We start from the raw sequence: 24229 nt of genomic DNA, 5'->3' as shown, positions 1-24229 counted from the left end.
ACCTGGGCTTCTGTAAACATCGTCTTAGCAAGTGATAAGAGGGTGAGGGCCTCAAATTTTTTGTGTATTTCTTCATTCAATGAAGTTTTATTATATTCTTTGATAACCATAGGATGAAAGAGAGAGAGAGAGAGAGAGAGAGAATGCTGGATATGACTACCAACTGTTTAAGTCATGGAGGCTACAGGGCTCCATTCAGTGGTCAGGTCACGTGGGCCAGTAGTGTTATGTACTGATCCATTCGTTGGTAAATTGGGATTATCCATTGTCCATTCATTTGATTTATTGATACTGTTCCTACATATACTCCAAGTGGTAAGCCAGACTTTTTTCTTTCTTTTTTCTTTTTACCAGGACACTTTCTGGGTGGTTAAACTTATATCCAATCCTTGGGGTAGGGGGGGAAAAGATTGTTATCATGTGTACCATTGTATAAGTCAGGTTTAAAGGCAAAATTTTAAAGAAGTAAGTGGGGAACTGCTCATACCAGAATAATACAGTAATTTCTATTAAGTGGCATTTGTGGTTGATGAAATGTCAAATGAGACTTGCTGCTCATTTCAAGTCTGATTTTTCTTGATTTTTCTTTTCAAGCAAATATGTTGACCAGAATGGTAGAAGATCCTTAGAAGCAGAATTATTGATGGTCAATGTTTCTTAGAAGCAAAATTGTGAATTAAATTGTGGAAAGGAAATGAACTACTGTGACAAAATTTAGTCTTAACTCAGCAGTGTTGTTTTGAGCATTAAAGTGTCAGTAGAGTAATTAGATGGCAGCTTGTGACTTTAATGCAGAACTCAGTACTTTATTAGGTTTGGTTGAGGGACACAGATAAAAAAAAAATTAAGCATAAAAGTTTTTAAAGATTTTTTCCATCGTAGAGGAAGCACATGATTATGTTGTTTATAAAAGCTTTTATGAATGATTTATTTATTTATTTTTTATTTTTTTTTATTTTTATTTTTTTCATTAGTTATGTGGAAGATGGAGGCTTAATATCCATTCATCTGATATTGTGTTGCCTGATGCTGGTGAACCAAATTCCTGTATATTTCTGGGGTGGGAAGAGTCTACAGACAGTTCTGGACATGAGGATGTCGGATGCTCATGAATTTATCACTATTAACCTCCTCTTTTTCTCCAGCCACCAAGTTCTGAAATGATAATGTTTCCTTACTCTTCATATAGAAAGGTAATGTTTCCATACATTTCATAATCTTTGCTACAGTAACAAGGTTGGCATTAACTTGCTGCATTCAGAGACACTCCTCTGAGTGCATCATCAACTGCCAGAGCCATTCTGAGCAGCAGCTGCAGATGATCAAACTGGTTACCTTGTTTATTACAACACTGACTGTGCCTGCTGCACCAGTTGTGTGGGTCCCTATCCCAAAGTAAATTAGAAAGTCAGTTGGTGGAACTGTGGTGTGATTTCCTGATCTTTTTTATTCTAGACTCCATATATTTTCATCTTTTCCTTGAGTGAATGATTTTCTGATCATACTGGAAAATGGACTTACCATATTGAGCCATCGTCGATTTGGTTAATATAGGTTTCATCCATCCAGTCATCATCCAGCCATATATTGCCCCACTGGGAGATTAGATGCCCATGGCATAAGCTATTTAGTCAAGATATTTAAGATGAGTGACCAATTGCTCTCGTGTGACCAATAAGCCCTACCAGCCCTTGGAATTAAACTCTGATGGGCCTCATGTGCCTAAAAAAGTGTGTGAAAGCAATAGAGAGAGCAGTGTTGATAGAGGCAGACCTGTGGAAGGAGAGAGTGGAACAGTATGCTGGAGAAAGTGTGGGAAGAGGACAAGGACTGTTTGAGATGTTGAGAAAAGTGTGGGAGGATAAGATAGCCTGGAAGTGCATTTGTCACAGCCCCATGGTTGGGTGGGGGCACCCATCATCCACTCACTCACTTTAGTGGTACCCTGTTTCAGTTAACTCTACATTGAGTGTCAAGCCAAATGATATCCTGTAAACCAGGATTTCATTTAATATGCTGGTGATGACCTTATAACCAACTAACACGTGTTCCCTATGTGTTAGCAAGTGGGTTGACAGAGGGTTATTGCCCCTCCTCGGAAAATAACAAGAAGCTTCAGATTAGGTCTGACCAATAGGTTACGACCAAGGACAGGACAAAGGTCATAATACGGATTGAAACATGGAATGTAAAGGGTGTGAATGATGAGGTGAGAGAGAGAGAGAGATTGTCCAGGTGCTTGAGGGTGCAAAAGTGGACATATGAAAATTAAATGAGACTAAATGGGGAGATGAGAGTGTGAGAGAGTCAGAGTATGGATGGGGTATATGTGCTGGAGTAGGTGAGAATGAGAGGGCAAAAGAGGGTGTATGTATTGTTGTGTACAAGAGACAGAACAAGAATATAAGTATGAATCAGTTGGTTCAAGGATTGTGTGGGTAAGATTGAAAGTGGGAATATAAACATGGACGATTGTGTGTGTCAGTGCACTATTGCAAGATCATGCAAGAAGAGTGAGAGAAGAGTCCTGAGCAAATGTGGAATCATGCATGGAAAAGTTTGAGAGGACTGAGTGGGTGTTTTTGATTGAAGATATGAATGGAAAAGTAGGGAATATGAAGGTGGATGGAATAGTTGGTGAGTGGGTTGTGCCTGCAGAAGTGGATGAGAAAGACTGTGCTCTTGTGGACATTTGTGCAGGTAGGGGGTTGGTGATAGCCAATACCCTCTTTTGGCACCATGTAATCCATAGATATACATGGCGAGTGATGAGAAGGGTGGGTTGTGAAGTGAATGAATGGAAGGCAATGATTGATTATGTGCATATGAATGACAGATTGAAAAAGTATGTAAAATACAGAGGTTGGGGGAATGGATTTTCCAACCACCTCTTGGTGGTGGTTAAGCTGTGGTGAAAGTCAAGGTTATGTGCAATGGAGGAATAGAAGGAGGGAAGGATAGGAGGAAGTAGTCCATACAAGGTGGATAGAAAGGTTGCAAGAGGATGAAAAAAAAAAGGCACAATATAAGAGAGAAGTGGACGAGCAATTGTGTAAATATGATTTGGAGCAAATGGGGAAGTGGTAGATGTGTGCAAGTTTTTCACAGAAGAACTCTGTGCAGCATATGAGGTGGTGTGTGGGGTGAAGAAAAGACGAAAGGGGGTGCAGGGAACAACATGGTAGAATGAAGAGGTGAGGCAAACTGTGGCACAAAAGAAGAAAGCATATAATGAGTGGATAGGAAGCAGAGGCATGGAGGAAGTTGACAGACAGAAGAGAGTATTATGAGTAGAAAGGAAGAGAGGTGAAAAGATTAGTAAGAGAGAGTAAGAAAAGAGTGGTTGAGGAATTTGGAAGGAATTTGAGTGTAAAGTGGAGGGAATGTAAGAAAATGTTCTGGAAAGAGGTAAAGAGAGTTAGACAGGGTGATAAAGAGGTTAATAGGGGAGTGAAAGATGTAAATGGTAGATTACTAGCATAGAAGGGAGAAAAAGTGAGCAGATCCAGAGAACATTTTAATGAATTGTTTAACAAAGAGAATGAAAGTAACGTGAGTGTGAGTGGCTGGGGAATGGCTAAAAAGAGGGTGGTGAGAAGGGAGGAGGAGATCAGTAGGATGGAAGTAGTGGAAGCAATGAAGAAAATCAAAATGGGGAAAGCCCCAGGAATTGATGGAGTGTGTGGCGAAATGCTAAAGCATGGGGGAGAGATAGTAGAATGGATGTGGAAGATGTGCAGATTGGCCTGGGAGGAAGGTAGAGTCCTGGAGGATTGGAAATCAAGTATGATTATTCCCCTGTACAAAGGAAAAGGCGAAGAGGAAGTGTGTGGTAATCATATGGGCATTTGTCTTCTTAGTGTAATAGGCAAAGTATATGGTAGGATACTTATTGACAGAGTTAGGGAAATCAACTGAGGAATTAGTTGGAGAAGTGCAGGGAGGTTTTAGGAAGGGAAGAGGTTGTAGAGATCAGATATTCATCCTTAGGTCTTTAGTGGAAAACTTTCCAAAGAAGGGAGCAAAGTTATATGTGGCCTTCATGGATTTAGAGAAAGTATATGACAGAGTGAATTGAAAAGGAATGTGGAAAATCTTAAGAATATATGAAGTAAATGGGAAGTGATTGAATCCCATGAAGAGTATGTATGAGGGTGCTAAGGCAGTAGTGCATGTGGACAGTGAACTGAGTGAATTTTTGTATCTGAATGTTGGATTGAAACAGTGATGTGTCATGTCTCCAGAGTTATTCAGTCTGTATATGGAAGTTTTAAAAGAGATACAAGGTAGGGTAGTACGTTGGAGTGGCCCAAATTAGAGAGGGCAGCATTTGGAAACTTCCTGTATTGTATTTTGCGGATGATACTGTATTGTTAAGTGAAGACGAAGGAGACCTGTAAGGCTTGGTGAATGAGTTTGGGAGAGTGTGTAAGAAACATAATCTAAAGCTAAATGTTGGGCAGAGTAAAGTTATGGTCTTCGAGAGGAATTAAGTCACTGAATGTACAGTGAGGTTGGATGAGGAGGAAATGGAAAATGCGAGTGCATTATCGTACTTCGGTAGTGTGATGAGTAAGGATGAAAGTTTGGAGGATGAAGTGCTTGAAAGGGTATAACAGGGAAGAAAGGTTGCTGTTCTTTGAGAGCAGTAATTAGAAATAGGTAAGTGAGCATGGAAGTGAAAAAGGTACTGCATGACAGTAGTGTTATACTGACTCTAATGTATGGAAGTGAAGCTTGGACCTTGTTGGAAGGACAAAAGCCAAGAGTGAGAGCAGTGGAAATGAATTATTTGAGTGGATCATGTGGAGTTACATAGAGAGACAGACTGACAAATGATGAAGTGAATGAGTGTTGTGGTGTGGATGTGGAATTGATGGAAAGCTTTAGGAAAAACACATTGATGTGGTTTGGCCATGTGGAGAGGATGGAGAGCAAGCGACTAATAAGGAGGGTGTATGTAAATGAGGAAGAAGGGGGGAGAGGGAGGAGGAAGCCAAGGATGAGATGGAGGGATGGAGTGGAGAGATATTATGAGAGAGGGAGGTGTGAGCCGGGGGGAGGGCAGTGAAATGGAGGGGGGACAGGGCAACATGGCGATGCTTTGTTTGTGGCCACCACTTACAGGATTAAGGCATGTGGCAGTCGATAGGTAGGTAGATAGAGAAAGGTGTGTGAGGATAATGTAGCCTGGAAATGTTTTTGTCACAGCCGTCGCCTGTCCAAATGTTCGTAGGAGGGAGCAGAATCTCGGAGATGATGATGATGATGATGATGATGCCACATGTGGCTGGCACACTTTAATTCTCTGGAGAGAGCTCCAACATACTTGACCTCTTCCTTACAACTAACCCTTCTGCTTACATTGTTAATCTTTTCTTTCTGTTGGGCTCCTCCGATCACAACCTTATCACCTTAACCTGTCTTATCGCTCCGGTACGGCCTGTGGACCCGCCAACGAAACGTCGTCTGTGGCTCTGTAGCACTTTGGAGCTGCGGATTGGGAGGCCCTCAGGCAGTACTTCTTTGATTTTCCTTGGAATGATTATTGCTTCCATGGCCAGGAGCCATCTAAGTGTGCCTTGTGCATTACGGAGGTTATTCTCTCGGGCATGGAAGCATACATTCCTTTCTCATATCCTTTGACTAATGCATGAGAGCTTTGGTTTAATCACGGTTGTTCTAATGCTGTCTGCAACAAGGAGAGGGCCTATAAAAGGTACCGGAGCCAACCCACCCCTGAATCACATCTTTTATACGTTTCTGTCTGGAATTATGCTAAGTCTGTTCTTCGCTCTACTAAAAATAATTTCATCCGTACTAAATGCTCTCAACTCTCCAACTTGAATTCTTCTCGCCCCTTCTGGCACCTTGCCAAAAACCTTTCTAAAAACTTTACCTCATCGTCCTTCCTTCCTCTTTTCTACTCTGATGGCTCTGTAGCTATTTCTTCTACTGATAAAGCAGATCTTTTCGCTCAGACTTTCTCCTCCAATTTCAACTTAGACGATTCCAGTGCTGTTCCTCCATCACTTCCACCCTCTGACTTCCTCATGGCTGACAATAAAATTTCTTCAGCTGATGTATTTTCTGCCATCACAGGCCTCAATACTAATAAGGCATATGGGCCTGATGGAGTCTCTCCTGTTGTTCTCAAGAACTGTGCCGCTACCTTTTCTAGGCAAACTCTTTCACCTTTGTCTATCAACTTGTACCTTTCCTTCTTGCTGAAAGTTTCCTCTCATTTAGCCAGTCCTAAAGAAGGGTGACCATTCCCAACCCTCTAACTATCGTCCAATTGCTATGACATCCTGTATCTCAAAAGTTTTCGAGTCAATTCTTAATTGAAAAATTTTAAAGCATCTTTCCTGTCACAATCTTCTTTCTGATTGTCAATATGTGTTCCGTCAGGGACGCTCCACTGGCGATCTTCTCATCTACCTTTCAGACTCCTGGTCATCCTCCTTTCCGGACTTTGGCGAAAGCTTTGCCATTGCACTTGACATCTCAAAGGCTTTCGTTTGAGTCTGGCATAAATCTTTAATTTCCAAACTGCCCTCTTACAGTTTCTATCCTTCTGTCTGTGCCTTCATTTCTAGCTTCCTTTCTGGTCGTTCAATAGCCGCTGTTGTAGACAGCCATTGTTCTTCTCCTAGATCTATCAATTGTGGTGTTCCTCAGGGCTCTGTCCTATCACCAACTCACTTCCTTTTATTCATCAATGATCTTCTAAGCTGTACATCTAACCCTATCCACTCGTACGGTGATGACTCCACCCTTCATCTCTCCATTCAGTTCCCGCATCGTCCATCTCAGCAATTACTTCAGCAAACAAGGGATGAGGCTATGGCACACCTAATATCTGACTTGGCTCATATCTCTGGCTGGGGTAAAAGTAACCTGGTTGTTTTTAATCCATCAAAGACTCAGTTTTTACACCTATCAACCTAACAAAATCTTCCACAGGTATACCCACTAATGTTTAATAATATTCAGCTTAATCCTGCACCATCCTTGAACATGCTTGAGGTTTCATTTACTCAGGATTTATCTTGGAAAGATCATATTACATCTCCTATAAAATCTGCTTCCAAGAGATTAGGTGTGCTAAGCCGACTCCGTTCCTTCTTTACCCCTGCACAATTGTTGACTCTACAGTATACAGGGGTTTTATCCGCCTGTGTGTGGAGTACAACTGTCATGTATGGGGAGGCTCCCCACATACAGCTTATCTCAATAGGGTGGAGTCAAAGGCTTTTCGTCTCATTAACTCTCCTCCTCTTACTGACTTCCTTCAACCTCAGTCTCTTCGCCGCACTGTTGCATCTTTATCTCTTTTCTATTGCTACTTCAATGGTCACTGCTCCTCTGAACTGTCTGCTTGCATTCCTCCACCTCTATGACGGGTGCATAGCACCTATCTAGCAGCAAACTCTCATCCCTTTTCTGTCCAACTCTCTAATGCAAGAGGTAACCATTACTCCCAGTCCTTCATTTATGCAATAGGTCATCTCTGGAACTGTCTCTCTCTGTCTGTATTTCCTACTTTCTGTGACCTCCAGTCTTTCAAATGCAGTGTGTCCAGGCATCTCAAAATGATCGGATCTTGAATTTGGCTCTCTCTTGTATTTTGTTTTTCTCTTGGAAGGAACAATAATTGCGGGCTCGCGGCCTTTTCCTTCTTCCTCACATAAACAAAACAAAAAATCACCAGGCCTCTGTATGTTGCCCAAATGGTTACCACTCAGTGTATTAAGTGGTTTTGATTCCAGGAGGATGTGGAGTGACGTGGAGGGACAGGTTGACAAATGAAGAAGTGAAGGAACGTTGTGGGGTAGATGTGGATGTGATTGAAAAGATTAGGAGAAATACACTGAGGTGGTTTGGACATGTGGAGAGGATGGAGAATGAAAGACTGACTAAGAGGGTGTATGTAGGTGAGGTGGAGGGAGGGAGAGGGAGGGGTAGACCGAGGATGAGGTGGAGGGATGGAGTTGAAAGGTATATGAGGGAGGGGGGGGTGAGTTGGGGGGAGGGGAATCAAATGGTGGGTGACAGAGCGACTTGGAGGCGTTTTGTCTGCAGCCACCCTTTGCGGGATTAGGGCGTCGGGCTATAGATAGATAGATAGAGATAGATTCCAGGAAACCATTTGGGATGTCACTCAGTGGACGAGGTGCTCTCCAAAAGTTTCTGGACTGAGATTGCATCTCCAAAACAGGCTGTAGTAGTGCGATGTGCCTCTAGGTGGCGATACTAACATGAATTGTGGGTCAGTGTACCACGTGGCGTGGAGCTAGGTGGACGTGGGGATTAGTAATGTTCGTTTGTTTGCTCTCGTGCACGTGTTGCCTCACCATGTTTGAAATGGACATAAAAAAAGGAGCATCAAATTTGGTCGTCAACGTTTGGTCAGTCCTTGTCCGAGGCTTCTTGTTTGTTTTTTTTAGTTAGTTGTTTTCCGGGGAGGGGCACTAACCCTCCGCCAACCCTTTTAGTCGCCTTTTACGACAAGCAGGGATACTGGGGGAGTATTCTTGAAAAAAAACCCTACCCCCAGGGGGGACATTGCAATTGGAACTTGGAATGTAAGGGGAGCAAATGATGAGGTGAAAGAGAGAGAGATTGTCCAGGTGCTTGAGGATGCGAAAGTGGATGTATGTGGAATAACTGAAACAAAATGGAGAGGAGAAAGTGTGAGAGAATGGGAGTATGGATGGGGTATATGTGCAGGAGTAGGTGAGAATGAGAGGGCAAAGGAAGGAGTATGTATAGTTGTGAGTAAAAGATGGAAGAGGAGCATAAGACAGTATGGATCAGTTGGATCAAGGATTGTGTGGGTAAAGTTGAAAGTTGGAATACAAATGTGGGCGATTGTGTGTGTGTGTATGCGCCAACGCAAGATCGTGCTAGAAGAGTGAGAGAAGAGTTCTGGACAAATGTAGAAGTGTGCATGGAAAAGTTTGGAAGGAATGAGAGAGTGTTTTTGATTGGTGATATGAATGGTAAAGTTGGGAATGTGAAGGTGGATGGAATAGTTGGTGAGTGGGGTGTGCCTGCTGAGGTAGATGAGAATGGGAGTGCGTTAGTGGACATTTGTGCTGGGAGGGGGTTGGTGATAGCCAATACCCTCTTCAGGCATAAAATGATCCACAGGTATACATGGCGAGTGATGAGAAGGGTGGGTGGTGAACTGAGTGAAAGGAAGGCAATGATTGATTATGTGTGTGTGGATGAAAGGATGTGAAGATGTATATTGGATGCAAGAGTTTATAGAGGTTGGTGAGTGGACTTTCTGACCACTACTTGGTGGTGGCCAGAATTAAAGTTCAAGTAAGATGGAGGAATAGAAGAAGGGAAAGACGAGAGGAAGGAGTAGTTGCAAGGAGAGTGGAAAGGTTACAAGAGGATGAGAAAAAGGCAGAGTATAAGAGAGAAGTGGAGGAACGATTGGGCAAATATGAATTGGAGCAGATGGGGGACGTGGAAGGTGTGTGTAGAATATTTACAGAAGAAATATGTGCAGCCTGTGATGTGGTGTGTGGAAGGAAGAGAAGACGGAGGGGGGTGCAAGGAACAGCGTGGTGGACTGAAGAGGTGAAACGGGGTGTGGCACAAAAGAAGAAAGCATACAATGAATGGATGAGAAATAGGGGCGTGGAAGAAGTTGAGAGGCGGAAGAGAGAGTTATATGTAGAAAGAAAGAGAGAGGTGAAAAGAGTGGTGAGAGAGAGTAAGAAGAGAGTGGATGAGGAATTTGGAAGGAATTTGAGTGTAAAGTGGAGGGACTGTAAGAAAATGTTCTGGAAAGAGGTGAAAAGAGTAAGACTGGGTGGAAGTGAAGTTAGCAGGGGAGTGAAAGATAAAAATGGTAGATTACTAGTGGAGAAGGGAGAAAAAGTGAGCAGATGGAGAGAACACTTTAAGGAATTGTTGAACGTGGAGGATGGAAGTAATGCGAGTATAAGTGGCTGGGAAATGGCTGGGAGAAGGAGGGAGGTGAGAAGACAGGAAGAAATCAGTAGGATAGAAGTTGTGGAAGCAGTGAAGAAAGTTAAATCAGGGAAAGCCCCAGGAATTGATGGAGCGTGTGGTGAAATGCTGAAGCATGGGGGAGAGATAGTAGTAGAATGGATGTGGAAGATGTGCAGATTGGCCTGGGAGGAAGGTAGAGTCCCGGAGGATTGGAAGTCAGGTATAATTATTCCCTTGTACAAAGGAAAAGGGGAAAAAGAAGTGTGTGGTAATCATAGGGGCATTTGTCTTCTTAGTATAATAGGAAAAGTGTATGGTAGGATACTTATTGACAGAGTTAGAGAAAGAACAGAGAAATTAGTTGGAGAAGAACAGGGAGGCTTTAGGAAGGGAAGAGCTTGTGTAGATCAGATATTCATTCTCAGATCTTTAGTGGAAAAGTTTCTAGAGAAGGGAAAGAAGTTGTATGCGGCTTTCATGGATTTGGAGAAAGCATATGACAGGGTGGATAGACTAGGATTGTGGAAAGTGTTAAGAATATATGGAGCAGATGGGAAGTTGTTGAATGCTGTGAAGAGTATGTATGAGGGTGCGAAGGCTGCAGTGCATGTGGATGGTGAACTAAGTGAATTTTTCTCTTTGAAAGTTGGGTTGAAACAGGGATGTGTCATGTCTCCATGGTTGTTCAATCTGTACATGGATGGGGTAATAAAAGAGGTACAAGGTAGGGTAGTGGATGTTGGAGTGGCCCTGATGAGAGAGGATAGTGTTGGGAAACTCCCTGTACTGTTGTTTGCAGATGATACTGTGTTGTTGAGTGAAGACGAAGGGGAGCTGCAAGGCTTGGTGGATGAGTTTGAGAGAGTTTGTAAGAAACGGAATCTAAAGGTGAATGTAGGGAAGAGTAAAGTGATGGTCTTTGAGAGAGGTGAAGTCAGTGAATGTACAGCGAGGTTGGATGGTGAGGAATTGGAAAATGTGAGTACGTTTAATTACTTGGGTAGTGTGATGAGTAAGGATGGAGGTTTGGAGGGTGAAGTGCTTGAAAGGGTACAGCAGGGAAGAAAGGTTGCTGGTTCTTTGAAAGCAGTGATAAGAAACAGGGAAGTGAGCATGGAAGTGAAAAAGTTACTACATGACAGTATTGTAATACCAACTCTAACGTACGGAAGTGAAGCTTGGACGTTGTTGGAAGGACACAAGTCAAGAGTGAGAGCCGTGGAAATGAGTTATTTAAGAGGAGCCTGTGGAGTCACATGGAGAGACAGGCTGACGAATGAGGATATAAAGGAGCGTTGTGGTGTTGTGGATATGATAGGAAGCGTTATGAGGAACACACTGAGGTGGTTTGGCCATATGGAGAGGATGGAGGGTGAAAGACTGACAAAGAGAGTGTATGTGAGTGAGGTGGAGGGGGAAAGAGGGAGGGGGAGGCTGAGGATGAGATGGAGAGATGGGGTGGAGAGGTATATGAGAGAGGGGGGTGTGAGTTGGGAGCAGGGGAGTGAAATGGCGGGGGACAGGGCGACTTGGAGGCGATTTATTTGTGGCCACCCCAAACGGGATTGAGGCGTCTGGCAATAGATAGATAGATAGATCAAATTTGGATCAGATTTTGTGCGAATCTCAGGAAAAATGCAACAGAGACCTGGCAATGATTCAACAAGTGTTTGGTGAGCAGGCTCTCGGTTGGACAACCTCACCAAAACCCAAAAAGGCCAGACAGGTGAAGAGCAAGGTCAAGAACAAGCTGATCATTTTCTTTGCCATCAAGGGAATTGTACACAAAGAATTCGCCCAGCTGGCCAAACTGTCAATTCCAGCTTCTACTGTGTTTTGCGGTGACTGCATGAAGATGTGAGAAGGTGACACCTCGACTTTTGGCGAGACAACAACTGGCTGCTTCACCATGACAATGCCCCGGCTCACAGTATGCACAACTCCCAGCAGTTTTTGGCCAAGAACAACATGGCTATCATCCCTCACCCTCCTTGCTCGCCGGATTTGGCCCCCTGTGACTTCTTTCTGTTCCCAAAAATGAATATCAAGCTGAACGGCCATTGTTTTGATATCATTGAGGACATCCAGAAGGAATAGCCAGCAGTGCTCAACTTTGTTGTTGAAAACTCCTTCCAGGGAGTGTTCCAGGAGTGAAGGAAGCACTGGGACTGGTGTATCAGTGTACAAGGGAACTACTTTGACGGTGATGGTGGCCAATAGCTATGGTGAGTTCTCAGTTTTATATAGCATTAGTCTGAAAAATATGGATAGCACCTTGTAAGCCACTGGAAGGTAGCATTACGATACTTGAATGGTTGGTGGGTGCCCCTGTGTACCACATGTAGATTCCTCAATGGCAGAGTATGTTAAATTGAATAATTCCTTATACATGGGGTAGTCTAGTGTATTGGTATTACACACCATAGTGGAAATAGTTGCTTACTTTTGTCTGTACTTATTTAATGTTTTGACTTCAGGAACTGCCACATACAACACCAAGCCTAGAATTAGCTCATGGTTGTACTAGTTTGGAAGTTGGGTCACAAAGCTTCCCTCTGGAGGAGCAGAATGTTGTCATCTCTCGAAACATAAGGTTTGTATTCACTTCTCCTTGGACATGCTTTCTTTGTCTGTGCAGGTGTAATGTTGACCGTTATGTAATTAGACCACATAAATTTCTGTCACCAGTATAAAGTGTATAATTGTACCTCCAGTTATGCCTTCCACCACTCCACCTCACTCACATACACTCTCCACATCAGCTTCTCACTCACCATCCTCTCCATATGGCCAAACCACCTCAGTGTGTTTCTCCTAATGCATCCTATCACATCCACATCCACATCACAGTGCTCCTCCACTTCCTCATTTGTCAGTCTGTCTCTCCATGTGACTCCACATGCTCCTTTCAAATAACTCATTTCCACTGCTCTCATTCTTGACTTCTGTCCCTCCAACAAGGTCCAAGCTTCACTTCTGTACGTTAGAGTTGGCACAGTATCACAATACTGTCATGTAGTAACTTTTTCACGTCCGTGCTCACTTCCATATTTCTTATCACTGCTTTCAAGGAACCAGCAACCTTTCTTCCCAGTTGTACCCTTTCAAGCACTTCACCCTCTAAACTTCCGTTTTTACTCATAACACTACCCAGTTACATAAACACACTCACATTTTCCATTTCCTTCTCATCCAGCCTCACTCTACATTCACTTACCTCTCTTCTCTCGAAAACCATAACTTTACTCATTCCTACATTCACCTTTAGATTCCATTTCTTACACACTCTCCCAGACTCATCCACCAAGCCTTGCAGCTCCCCTTTGTTTTCTTTTAACAACACAGTATCATCTGCAAACAACAGTACAGGGAGTTTTGAAACACTGCCCTCTCTCATGAGGGCTGCTCCAACATCCACTGCCCTACCTTGTATCTCTTTTATAACCCCATCCATGTATAGATTGAACAACCATGGAGACATGACACATCCCTGTTTCAATCCAATCTTCAGATAGAAGAATTCACTCAGTTCACTATCCACATGCACTGCAGCCTTAGCACCCTCATACATACTCTTCATGGCATTCAAGAACTTCCCATCTACTCCATATATTCTTAATACTTTCCACAATCCTTGTCTATCCACCCTGTAATATGCTTTCTCCAAATCCATGAAGGCTGCATACAACTTCTTTCCCTTCTCTAGAAACTTTTCCACTAAAGATCTAAGAATGAACATCTGGTGTACACAACCTCATCCCCTTCTAAAACCTCCCTGTTCTTCTCCAACTAATTCCTCTGTTATTTCCCTAACTCTGTCAATAAGTATCCTACCTTATACTTTTCCTATTACACTAAGAAGACAAATGCCCCTATGATAACCACACACTTCCTTTTCCTCTTTTTCCTTTGTACAGGGGAATAATTATACCTGACTTCCAGTCCTCCGGGACTCTGCCTTCCTCCCAGGCCAATCTGCACACCTTCCACATGCATTCTACTGCTATCTCTCTCCCATGCTTCAGCATTTCACCACACACTCCATCAATTACTGGGGCATTCTCCATTTTGACTTTCTTCATTGTTTCCACAACTTCTGCCTACTGATTTCTTCCTCTCATCTCACCTCCCTCCTTCTCCCAGCCATTCACCAGCCACTTATACTTGCATTACTTTCATTCTCTGTGTTCAGCAATTCCTTAAAGTGTTCTATCCATCTGCTCACTTTTTCTTCCTTCTCGACTAGTAATCTACCATTTTTATCTTTCATTCCTCTACTAACTTCTTTGCCACCCTGTCTAACTCTCTTTACCTCTTTCCAGAACATTTTCTTACATTACCTCCACATTACACTCAAATTCCTTCCAAATTCCTCTCCACTCTCTTCTTACTCTCTCAGACTAATCTTTTCACCTCTCACTTCCTCTCTACATATAGCTCTCTCTTCCTTCTCTCAACTTCTTCCACGCCCCTGTTTCTCATCCACTCACTATATGCTCTTTTCTTTTGTGCCACAGCCTCTCTCACCTCTTCATTCCACCATGCTGTTCCCTGCACCCCCTTTTGTCTTCTCTTCACCCCACACCACTGACATTTAAGTGGTTAAAAACAACAATACTGACTGAAGTAATGGCTTCTATCCCTATCAGAAGGATTATTCTCTCACTTTCCCTCCCATCAACATGTGACACTTGATACCTGTGACATTAGGATTATCTCTTGTTGTCTCAACTTCATTGCTATCATGCCATGTCCCACTTGTTGGTTGCTATCCATTCCTGCTTTCCTTCCGTCTTCTTTCTCGTCTTTCTTTTCCTCCTGTTACAAATCACTCTCCTATTCTTCACTTGCTTTTCTCCTTTATTCGTATATTCATTCCATCACCAGTCATTCAGAGGGTAAGAGTAACAGAATGGAATACAGTAAAAGTGAGAATTAAGAGAATACCTACATCCCACTCATCATCTGGCTGGCAGTACTTTCAAAGCAATCTCTCTGTCTGTCTGTCTCTGTCTCTCTCTCTCTCTCTCTCTCTCTCTCTCTCCTGTGCAAGATTTTTGAAATGCTAGCTTTATCATATATATATATATATATATATATATAAATATATATATATATATATATATATATATATATATATATATATATATATATACACACACACACACACACACACACACACACACACACATACATTTGAATATATGTAAGTAGGCTGTTGGTCACAGTTGAGGCTGCAGCTTGTGAGAGTTCCACTTATGTCAGAAATGCATAACTGGGGGACAAGTATATGATATACTGGATAAAGTAATTATCTTAATCTTGAAAGATTTTGATGTCATTCAGAGATTACCTGATTTTCAGTTTATATAATCTGAGGGTAGCTAGATTAATGCTAGATTTAAGTCCAGCCTTTACAATTAGGCCAGGCTTGTTATGCTTGATGATACTTTATTTATTGATATACCAGTACAGTACTTATTTATGTATTTATACCACTCACTCAGTGTAGCGCTGCTCTCATGTGTCTGCCCATTCCTCTCCTCCCTCCATTCCTTCCTTCCTGTTCTGTCTTTCTTTACTTCATTCTTTCCTCATCCTTCTGCCTACGGGTGACTTTACACTTCCTCTTTTGTCTTTCTTTCCTTCATTCTTTCCTCTTCCTTCTGCCTATGGGTGACTTTACAATGAGTGACAAACCTAATGGTCTCCTGTACACCAGGAAACCATTTAGTATGCTGGGTGGTAACCATATAACCAAATTATGGCACCTGGTGGTTTAGTGGGTAATTACAGCGCTCCAATCAGATTGAGCTGAAGGTTTATATCCAAGGGATGGTTGGGGTTATTGCTCACATAATGCCACTCAGGGATGAGTGAGGCTGGTCACACTCATCTTAAATGTCAGGACCAAATTGCCTAGCCCAGGGATTCTACGCTCCTCATGGGGGAACGTACGATTAGATGATGGATGGATGAATGGATTTATTTTTATATACCTTAGTCTGTATACAGTTTTGCAGTTTATTCCGATCATTCCTTGTGATGTACAGTGATCCCTTGGTTATCACACACTCATTTATAGTGGCTTTTGTTATCACTGTAAGATGAAAAGTTGCACTCCTGCCATTAGTGCATATTATTCAGCTAAAGAACTGGTTTCTGTCGACTGATTTTTTTTTTTTTTTAATTTTTTTTTTTTATAGCTGCTTTGAGGGATTCAAAATGGGGCCCTACTTGATAAATTAATCCCAGGTGGTAGAGACCACTGTCTCCACCCCTCCCCTTAGAACCCCCCTTCCTCAACCCTATCTTGGGTCTCTTTGTGGTACTTGTTTCTTCCCTTATTATTCATCACTTATTATTAACCTAACCATGCCTATCTGTGTTTCTGATACCTACCATAACAGTCTGTATGGTATGTATTTAGTGGGTGTAAATTGTTGTAAAAGGTCAGATTTGGGTTTATGAGTGGGATGCCTAATACTAATTACGATAAATACTGTAGGTTCTGTGCTTTCATAATTGCGCAGTTTCAGTATCGTGCACTAGTCTTGGTACCAGTTATGCATGATAACTAAGTGATCGCTGTATAAGTGTGCTGTATACAAAATTACTCAGTTTTTAATCATGTACCTGTAATTGTACTTTGAACTCTGCCTTGTCAGAAACAGGGAACAGCAGTTTTATCTGGAGCTCTTTAATTTGGAGACATTTTTATCTGAGCATTGATAAGCCTGTAGTGCTGATGTTGTTTTTACCATTCTCAGGTTCCCAGAAGTACATCTTGGATCAAGCACTGTACTTGACGTGAGTCTCATAATTTGTGGCAGTGAGACGAGGGTGCTGAAGCAAGTGTATATCCCACAGGTGCAAGAAATGCAGTTCACCATCAAAGAAGTAGTTGACCTTCCTCTAGCCTTGCATCCAGGCGAGAAATTTGGTATAAAACTTGAGTGTAAGGGAAAACTGATTGGTGAAGCATGGGGACTGTGCATCTTTGACTTCACTGATTTCCAGATCAGACGTCACATAAGTGCCTATGTCACTGATCCACACTTGGTTCATATAGGGCCAGTTTCACCACATATACCTTCCACAAGTCAAAATCTTCCAGTACCCCCAATAGAGAGTACCAAAGGTGTCATACTTGGTGAGAAGCCTTTTCGACCTCCCATGTTCCCCCCCATGTCCCATCCACATGCATGTGTGCCAGAATATCTTTGGGCTGCTGCAGCCAGAGGTAGAAAGGAGATATTAAATGTGGCTCGAATCCTAACTGACCCTCTGACTAAGGACAACCATAGAGAGAAATTTACCACACTCCTGCATCTGGAGGAAATAGAAGTAACACATCAGATGAGGCAGGTATGTGGCACAGGTTTGTTCCTTCATCTGTTGTAGCAACATTATCTGTATTAGAGGCTGGGGAGTGGACTTTCTGACCACCACATGGTGGTGGTCAGAATCAAGGTCCAAGTAAAATGGAGAAATAGAAGAAGGGAAGGATGGGAGGAAGGAGTAGATGCAAGGAGAGTGGAAAGGTTACAAGAGGATGAGAAAAAAGCAGAATATAAGAGAGAATGATTGGGTAAATATGAATTGGAGCAGATGGGGGATGTGGAAGGTGTGTGCAAGATATTCACAGAAGAAATATGTGCAGCATGTGTGAGGTGGTGTGTGGGGGTGAAGAGAAGATGAATGGGGGTGCAAAGAACAGCATCATGGAATGAAGAGGTGAGATAGGCTGTGGCAGAATAGAAGAAAGCATATAATGAATGGATGAGAAATAGGGGTATGGAAGAAGTTGAGAGACGGAAGAGAGCGTTATATGTTGAAAGGAAGAGAGAGGTGAAAAGATTAGTAAGATGAGAGTGGATGAGGAATTTGGAAGGAATTTGAGTGTAAAGTGGAGGGACTGTAAGAAAATGTTCTGGAAAGAGGTAAAGAGAGTTAGACAGGGTGGCAAAGAAGTTAGTAGGGGAGTAAAAGATAAAAATGGTAGATTACTAGTGGAGAAGGGAGAAAATGTGAGCATATGGAGAGAACATGTTTAGGAATTGATGAACACAGAGAATGATAGTAATGCAAGTATAAGTGGCTAGAGAATGGCTGGGAGAAGGAGGGAGGTGAGAAGAGAGGAAGAAATCAGTAGGATGGAAGTAGTGGAAGCAATGAAGAAAGTCTAAATGGGGAAAGCCCCAGGAATTGATGGAGTGTGTGGTGAAATGCTGAAGCATGGGCAGAGATAGTGGAATAGATGTGGAAGATGTGCAGATTGGCCTGGGAGGAAGGTAGAGTCCCGGGAGACTGGAAATCAGGTATAATTATTCCCTTGTATAAAAGGAAAAGGGAAAAAGAAGTGTGTGGTAATCATAGGGGCATTTGTCTTCTTAGTGTATTAGGAAAAGTATATGGTTGGATAGTTATTGACAGAGTTAGGGAAATAACAGAGGAATTAGTTCGAGAAGAACAGGGAGGTTTTAAGAAGGTAAGAGGTTGTGTAGATCAGATATTCATTCTTATATCTTTAGTCAAAAAGTTTCTAGAGAAGGGAAAGAAGTTGTATGCGGCCTTCATGGATTTGGAGAAAGCATATTACAGGGTGGATAGACAGAGATTGTGGAAAGTATTAAGATTATATGGAGTAGATGGGAAGTTGTTGAATGCTGTGAAGAGTATGTATGAGGGTGGTAAGGCTGCAGTGCATGCGGATGGTGAACTGAGTGAATTTTTCGATTTGAAGGTTGGGTTGAAGCAGGGTTTTGTCATGTCTCCATGGTTGTTCAATCTGTACATGGATGGGGTTATAAAAGAGATACAAGGTAGGGCAGTGGATGTTGGAGTGGCCCTAGAGAGAGAGGGCAGTGTTTGGACACTCCCTGTACTGTTGTTTGCAGATGATACTGTGTTGTTAAGTGAAGATGAAGGGGAGCTGCAAGGCTTGGTGGATGAATTTGGGAGTGTGTGTAAGAAACGGAATCTAAAGTTGAATGTAGGGAAGAGTAAAGTTATGGTTTTCAAGAGAAGTGAAGTCAGTGAATGTACAGTGAGGCTGGATGAGGAGGAAATGGAAAATGTGAGTACATTTAAGTACTTGGGGTAGTGTGATGAGTAAGGATGGAAGTTTAGAGGGTGAAGTGCTTGAAAGGGTACAGCAAGGAAGAAATGTTGTTGGTTCCTTGAAAGCAGTGATAAGATACAGGGAAGTGAGCATGGAAGTGAAAAGTTGCTACATGACAGTATTGTGATACTTCTCTAACATATGGAAGTGAAGCTTGGATGTTGTTGGAGGGACACAAGTCAAGAGTGAGAGCTGTGGAAATGAGTTACTGTATTTGAGAGGAGCATGTGGAGTCCCATGGAGAGACAGATTGACAAATGAGGATGTGAAGGAACATTGTGGTGTAGATGTGTATGTGATAGGAAGTGTTAGGAGAAACACATTGAGGTGGTTTGGCCATATGGAGAGGATGGCGACTGAGAGACTGATAAGGAGAGTGTATGTGAGTGAGGTGGAAGGGGGGGAGGGTGAGGGGGAAGCCAAGGATGAGATGGAGGGATGGAGTGGAGAAGTATATGAGAGAGGGGGGTGTGAGTTGGGAGCAGGGCAGTGAAATGGTGGGGGACAGCGACGTGGAGGTGATTTGTTTGTGGCCACCCCGTATGGAATTAAGGCTTTTGGCAGTAGGTAGATAGATAGATAGACATTATTTGTATTCATTTGTGTATCCATTATTGTAAAACTCTAATGTATCATTGAACCAAAAAGAGACATTATCTGTATTCATTTGCACATCCATTATTGTAAAACTCTAATATATCATTGAACCAGAAAGGAAGTAAAATTAGAATTATAGTGTTATAACTGGTGAAGTCAGATGATGCCATTGTGTAGAGTACATGGTTATTGGTCAAAGGTTTTCAAAAGCTCGGATTTTCAGGTAGCACCTCAGGGAACTTGCTCCGTAGTATAAGAAACATGTAAGTCCTACCTAGCCATCATGCAGAGACCTGGCTGTTGTACCTTCTTATGTTTTATAATTGCTTTTAAATACATCCATCCATCTAATCCTTTACTGTAAGTCCTACCCTGCCATCATGTGGTGACCTTGTTCACTCTGACAGGGAGAGTATGTTTTCACTCCTGTTTGTTTGTTTGTAAGTTTGCCTGTTAGTTGGATTACTCAAAAACTAAATGAGAGATTTGAACCAAATTTGGTGGGTAGATAGCCCATGTCCCAGGGAACAATTGATTAACTTTTGGGACTGATTGGGATCGTATTACAGATAGTGGATCTAGAGAACACTTTTTCAAAACCTTAATCAGTGATGAGAAAACCTAACCCATTATGAAGAGTGGTTTGGAAATTACGTTGCCCTTGTTGGAGAGATGTACTTCACTGAGTGCTCCTCTAGTTATTGTATCTTCTTATATTTTATCATCATTTTTAACTCTTAGCCGCCAGGGGTTTCCAGCCATCACCCACTCCTCCTTACGGGGGATTTCCGAGATTTTGGCAAAAATACCCTTACTTAAAAGCCTAATATCTGCCAAATTATACTAGCTAGAGAAGAAAATAAAGCACACAAGACTCACCAACTCTTCCTCTTTCCATGAAATTATCCCGAGGTCTCTAGGTGGTCTCGTCGATGAGTAAGGATGAGTTGAAGACGAGTGGTTTTACACGTTTGTTGGGCTGGATCCGAGCGCGCGCCACTGGCTGTGACCTTGGCCTCACTGGTTAGCGTTGGCAGCACTGACTGAAGTGGTGATTTTAACACTGCCCAGGCGTACTTGGATGGAATGTGGAAAATTCCACTCAATCCTCGTCTTTCCCTTACTCACTGTCGTAAGGATGAGTCATCACCCTGTCCATGTGGCTTCCCAAAGGGTTTTCCACCAGTTTCATAGTGCCATTATGCCCCGTAGGTGTATGGGAAAGGAAATATCGCTTTGTTTTTTTGTACTCACTTCTTCTGTCAATTATAATAATTTCTCTTTACATGGACACTTATTAATTGCACTTGACATCACAATTACGGGTTATTGCACTTTGACAAGTAAATGCTGTGGCTGTTTCACGCAATATCGTTGAGTATGAGGTAATTACTTGTACTAAAATTCAGACTGATTTATGCTAATCAGGGGCATCATGAAAATCTTATAAATGTTATACACAGCATACAAGGTAGGGTAGTGGATGTTGGAGTGGCCCTGGTGAGAGAGGATAGTGTTTGGAAACTCCCTGTACTGTTGTTTGCAGATGATACTGTGTTGTTGAGTGAAGACAAAGGGGAGCTGCAAGGCTTGGTGGATGAGTTTGGGAGAGTGTGTAAGAAACGGAATCTAAAGGTGAATGTAGGGAAGAGTAAAGTGATGGTCTTTGAGAGAGGTGAAGTTAGTGAATGTACAGCGAGGTTGGATGGTGAGGAATTGGAAAATGTGAGTACGTTTAAGTACTTGGGTAGTGTGATGAGTAAGGATGGAGGTTTGGAGGGTGAAGTGCTTGAAAGGGTACAGCAGGGAAGAAAGGTTGCTGGTTCTTTGAAAGCAGTGATAAGAAACAGGGAAGTGAGCATGGAAGTGAAAAAGTTACTACATGACAGTATTGTGATACCAACTCTAACGTACGGAAGTGAAGCTTGGACATTGTTGGAAGGACACAAGTCAAGAGTGAGAGCAGTGGAAATGAGTTATTTAAGAGGAGCCTGTGGAGTCATGTGGAGAGACAGGCTGACGAATGAAGATATAAAGGAGCGTTGTGGTGTGGATGTGGATGTGATAGGAAGCGTTATGAGAAACACACTGAGGTGGTTTGGCCATGTGGAGAGGATGGAGGGTGAAAGACTGACGAAGAGAGTGTATATGAGTGAGGTGGAGGGGGGAAGAGGGAGGGGGAGGCCGAGGATGAGATGGAGGGATGGGGTGGAGAGGTATATGAGAGAGGGGGGTGTGAGTTGGGAGCAGGGCAGTGAAATGGCAGGGGACAGGGCGACTTGGAGGCGATTTGTTTGTGGCCACCCCAAACGGGATTGAGGCGTCTGGCAATAGATAGATAGATAGATAGACATTATTTATACCTCACCACAAATACACTGATGCTCATATTCAGCACAATTTTCTTGAGCATCGAGTGAAATAATTTAGTTATAGCCAACCAGGTAATTTTCTTTCTGGCCAGCTCACAAGTGGTTTTCTTTCACGTAACAGGTAGGATACACTGATGCTCATATTCAGCACAGTTTTCCTGAAAATCGTGTGAAATAATTTTGTTATAGCCAACCAGGTAATTTTCTTTCTGGCCCACTCACAAGTGGTTTTCTTTCAGGTTACAGGTAGGCTGACTCAAGGTATTTCCAATAATTCTTTCACCATTATCCAATAAACAGTAACAATTACTGCATTACACTTGTAGAACTTATTATAAAACACTTATATCAAAGCTCTTACTATAAATCACGTATATTATCCAACATTTCACTTATTTATTAAAACACACACTTGTGCATTCCTGTATACTATTTACACTTTCCCACACACCTACTCATTAATCACACTTGGAGTGATACTCAGAAAAACATTTAGGGCATAGGGGGACCTTGCACTTTGCACATTGGTATGAGGTCTCTTTTCGTGCTGGGGGACGACGTTTGGTCGTGTTACAGATGTGGCATGGCCTGTAGACCTGACGACCTGCTGTGATACAGCGAATCTTTACCAGCCCATGCCACTAGAAATACTCAACACAGCTTAGCCTGTCCACTGTCACCGCTGTCTCCTGCCTAGCACATGGCACCTGTGCAATTGAATATTCTTCAAGGAGTTCACGTGCAAGCTCTCTCTCAAACTCTCGTAGAGAAAGAGAGAGGTTTCCTAACGAGATCCTTGAATAGTATGAAACTGTTCAGGATGGCAATATCTGGAAGGCATAAAAATGCCTTCTTGTACCGCCTGCAGAACTTATATAGGCAATCTACCTCACCAATTTGCATGTCCGATTTATCAACAAGCCGCATGTTGATATAATCGTTGACAACACCTGGCTTTACCACAGGTTCCCTGGTCCTTTTAATCTGTTTTTCCAGTTTCCACAAACACACCCTTGTGTACTGTAGATAACATGTTAACCCGTCTCTTGTCATCCCAGGGAAGGGCTAACATGTTGCCACATTTCTTGGTCAAAAAGGCTCCTTTCTCAGTATTTGCTGGAATTACAGGGAAATTCTTTCTGTTTGCCCTAACAGTTCCACAGGACCCAATACCGTGTTCAAGCAAATACTTGGTCAACGCCAGGGCACTGTAATAATTATTGGTATACAGAATATGGTACCTGTTGAAATACCTTTCAATGAGCACTTTCTTGACTGATGCTGAGAAACCTTGAGGATCGTCACTAGGTATATCGGTATCTGTTGCTGTATAAATTGTCACATCTAGCACATATCCAGTTTTGCAGTTGCAAAGGACAAAGAATTTGAGGCCAAAGCGATGGTGCTTTGACGGCACATACTGAATAAATGCCAGCCTGCACTTGAATAACACCAGCGACTCGTCAGTAACCATTTTCTGAAACGGATGAAAAACCCTGGCAAGTGACTCCTTGAGCATTGTTAAGATTGGTCTAATTTTTCACAACCTGTCATTCAGTGCAGGCTAGTAATTTCTATTGAAATGAAAGAACCTTAGGATGGCCAGATACCTGTCTCGGGCCATATACTTACCGAAGACAGATGTGCCCAAAAGTTCATCGGTTAACCAATAATCATGGAGCACATGTTTTCTTGCGTGCACCATCAACATGGTAAGGGTTAGCCACACAAACATCTCCCCCACCTCCACAGGTATCCAGTCACACAGGTGCATGCTCTCGCTGGCAGCCACGTCCAGCCACCGCACAGACATGGCCTAGTGGATATTTATTTCCTCCACCAGGTATTGCATGTTAGCAGTAGTGAAAATAGTCCTGAATATACTGCTAATAGTCCAGGGCCTGGGGTGGAAGCTCATCGTCCTGCACACCTGCTCTCTCCTTGTCGGACACCGGCTCAGATGGCTCAAAGCCGGCTTCATCTTCCCAAACATAGGTATCGACTCTACCCACACGTGGTACAGTCGGCCATCTGCTATGTGCAGGATGTTTTTTCTGCGCTCGTGCATGCCCACATACACGCCCACGGGCAGGGGGTGAGGGGGAAGGAGAGGGAGAGGTGTGAGAGGTGGGGCAGTGAGCAGGTGATGACTCACCTGACA

At 42.7% G+C, this 24229-nt stretch overlaps 1 protein-coding gene across 1 annotated transcript in view; it reads left to right on the top strand.

Annotated features, from left to right (window-relative positions):
• LOC145401238 (RNA helicase Mov10l1-like) overlaps positions 1–24229 on the top strand; it is a 217717-nt gene that overhangs the window by 33450 nt on the left and 160038 nt on the right. The window contains exons 4-5 of the mRNA XM_080273572.1: positions 11657–11832; positions 16746–17343. Of these exons, the coding sequence (XP_080129698.1) occupies positions 11657–11832; positions 16746–17343 (774 nt within the window). The remainder of the gene's footprint in view (positions 1–11656; positions 11833–16745; positions 17344–24229) is intronic.

The sequence above is a fragment of the Coenobita brevimanus genome, chromosome 6 (assembly GCF_032717465.1).
Source record: "Coenobita brevimanus isolate Jiangsu-jjx chromosome 6, ASM3271746v2, whole genome shotgun sequence".
Taxonomy (NCBI): domain Eukaryota; kingdom Metazoa; phylum Arthropoda; class Malacostraca; order Decapoda; family Coenobitidae; genus Coenobita; species Coenobita brevimanus.
The sequence above is the reverse complement of the archived record's forward strand: the minus strand, read 5'-3'. Positions and strand labels throughout refer to the sequence as shown.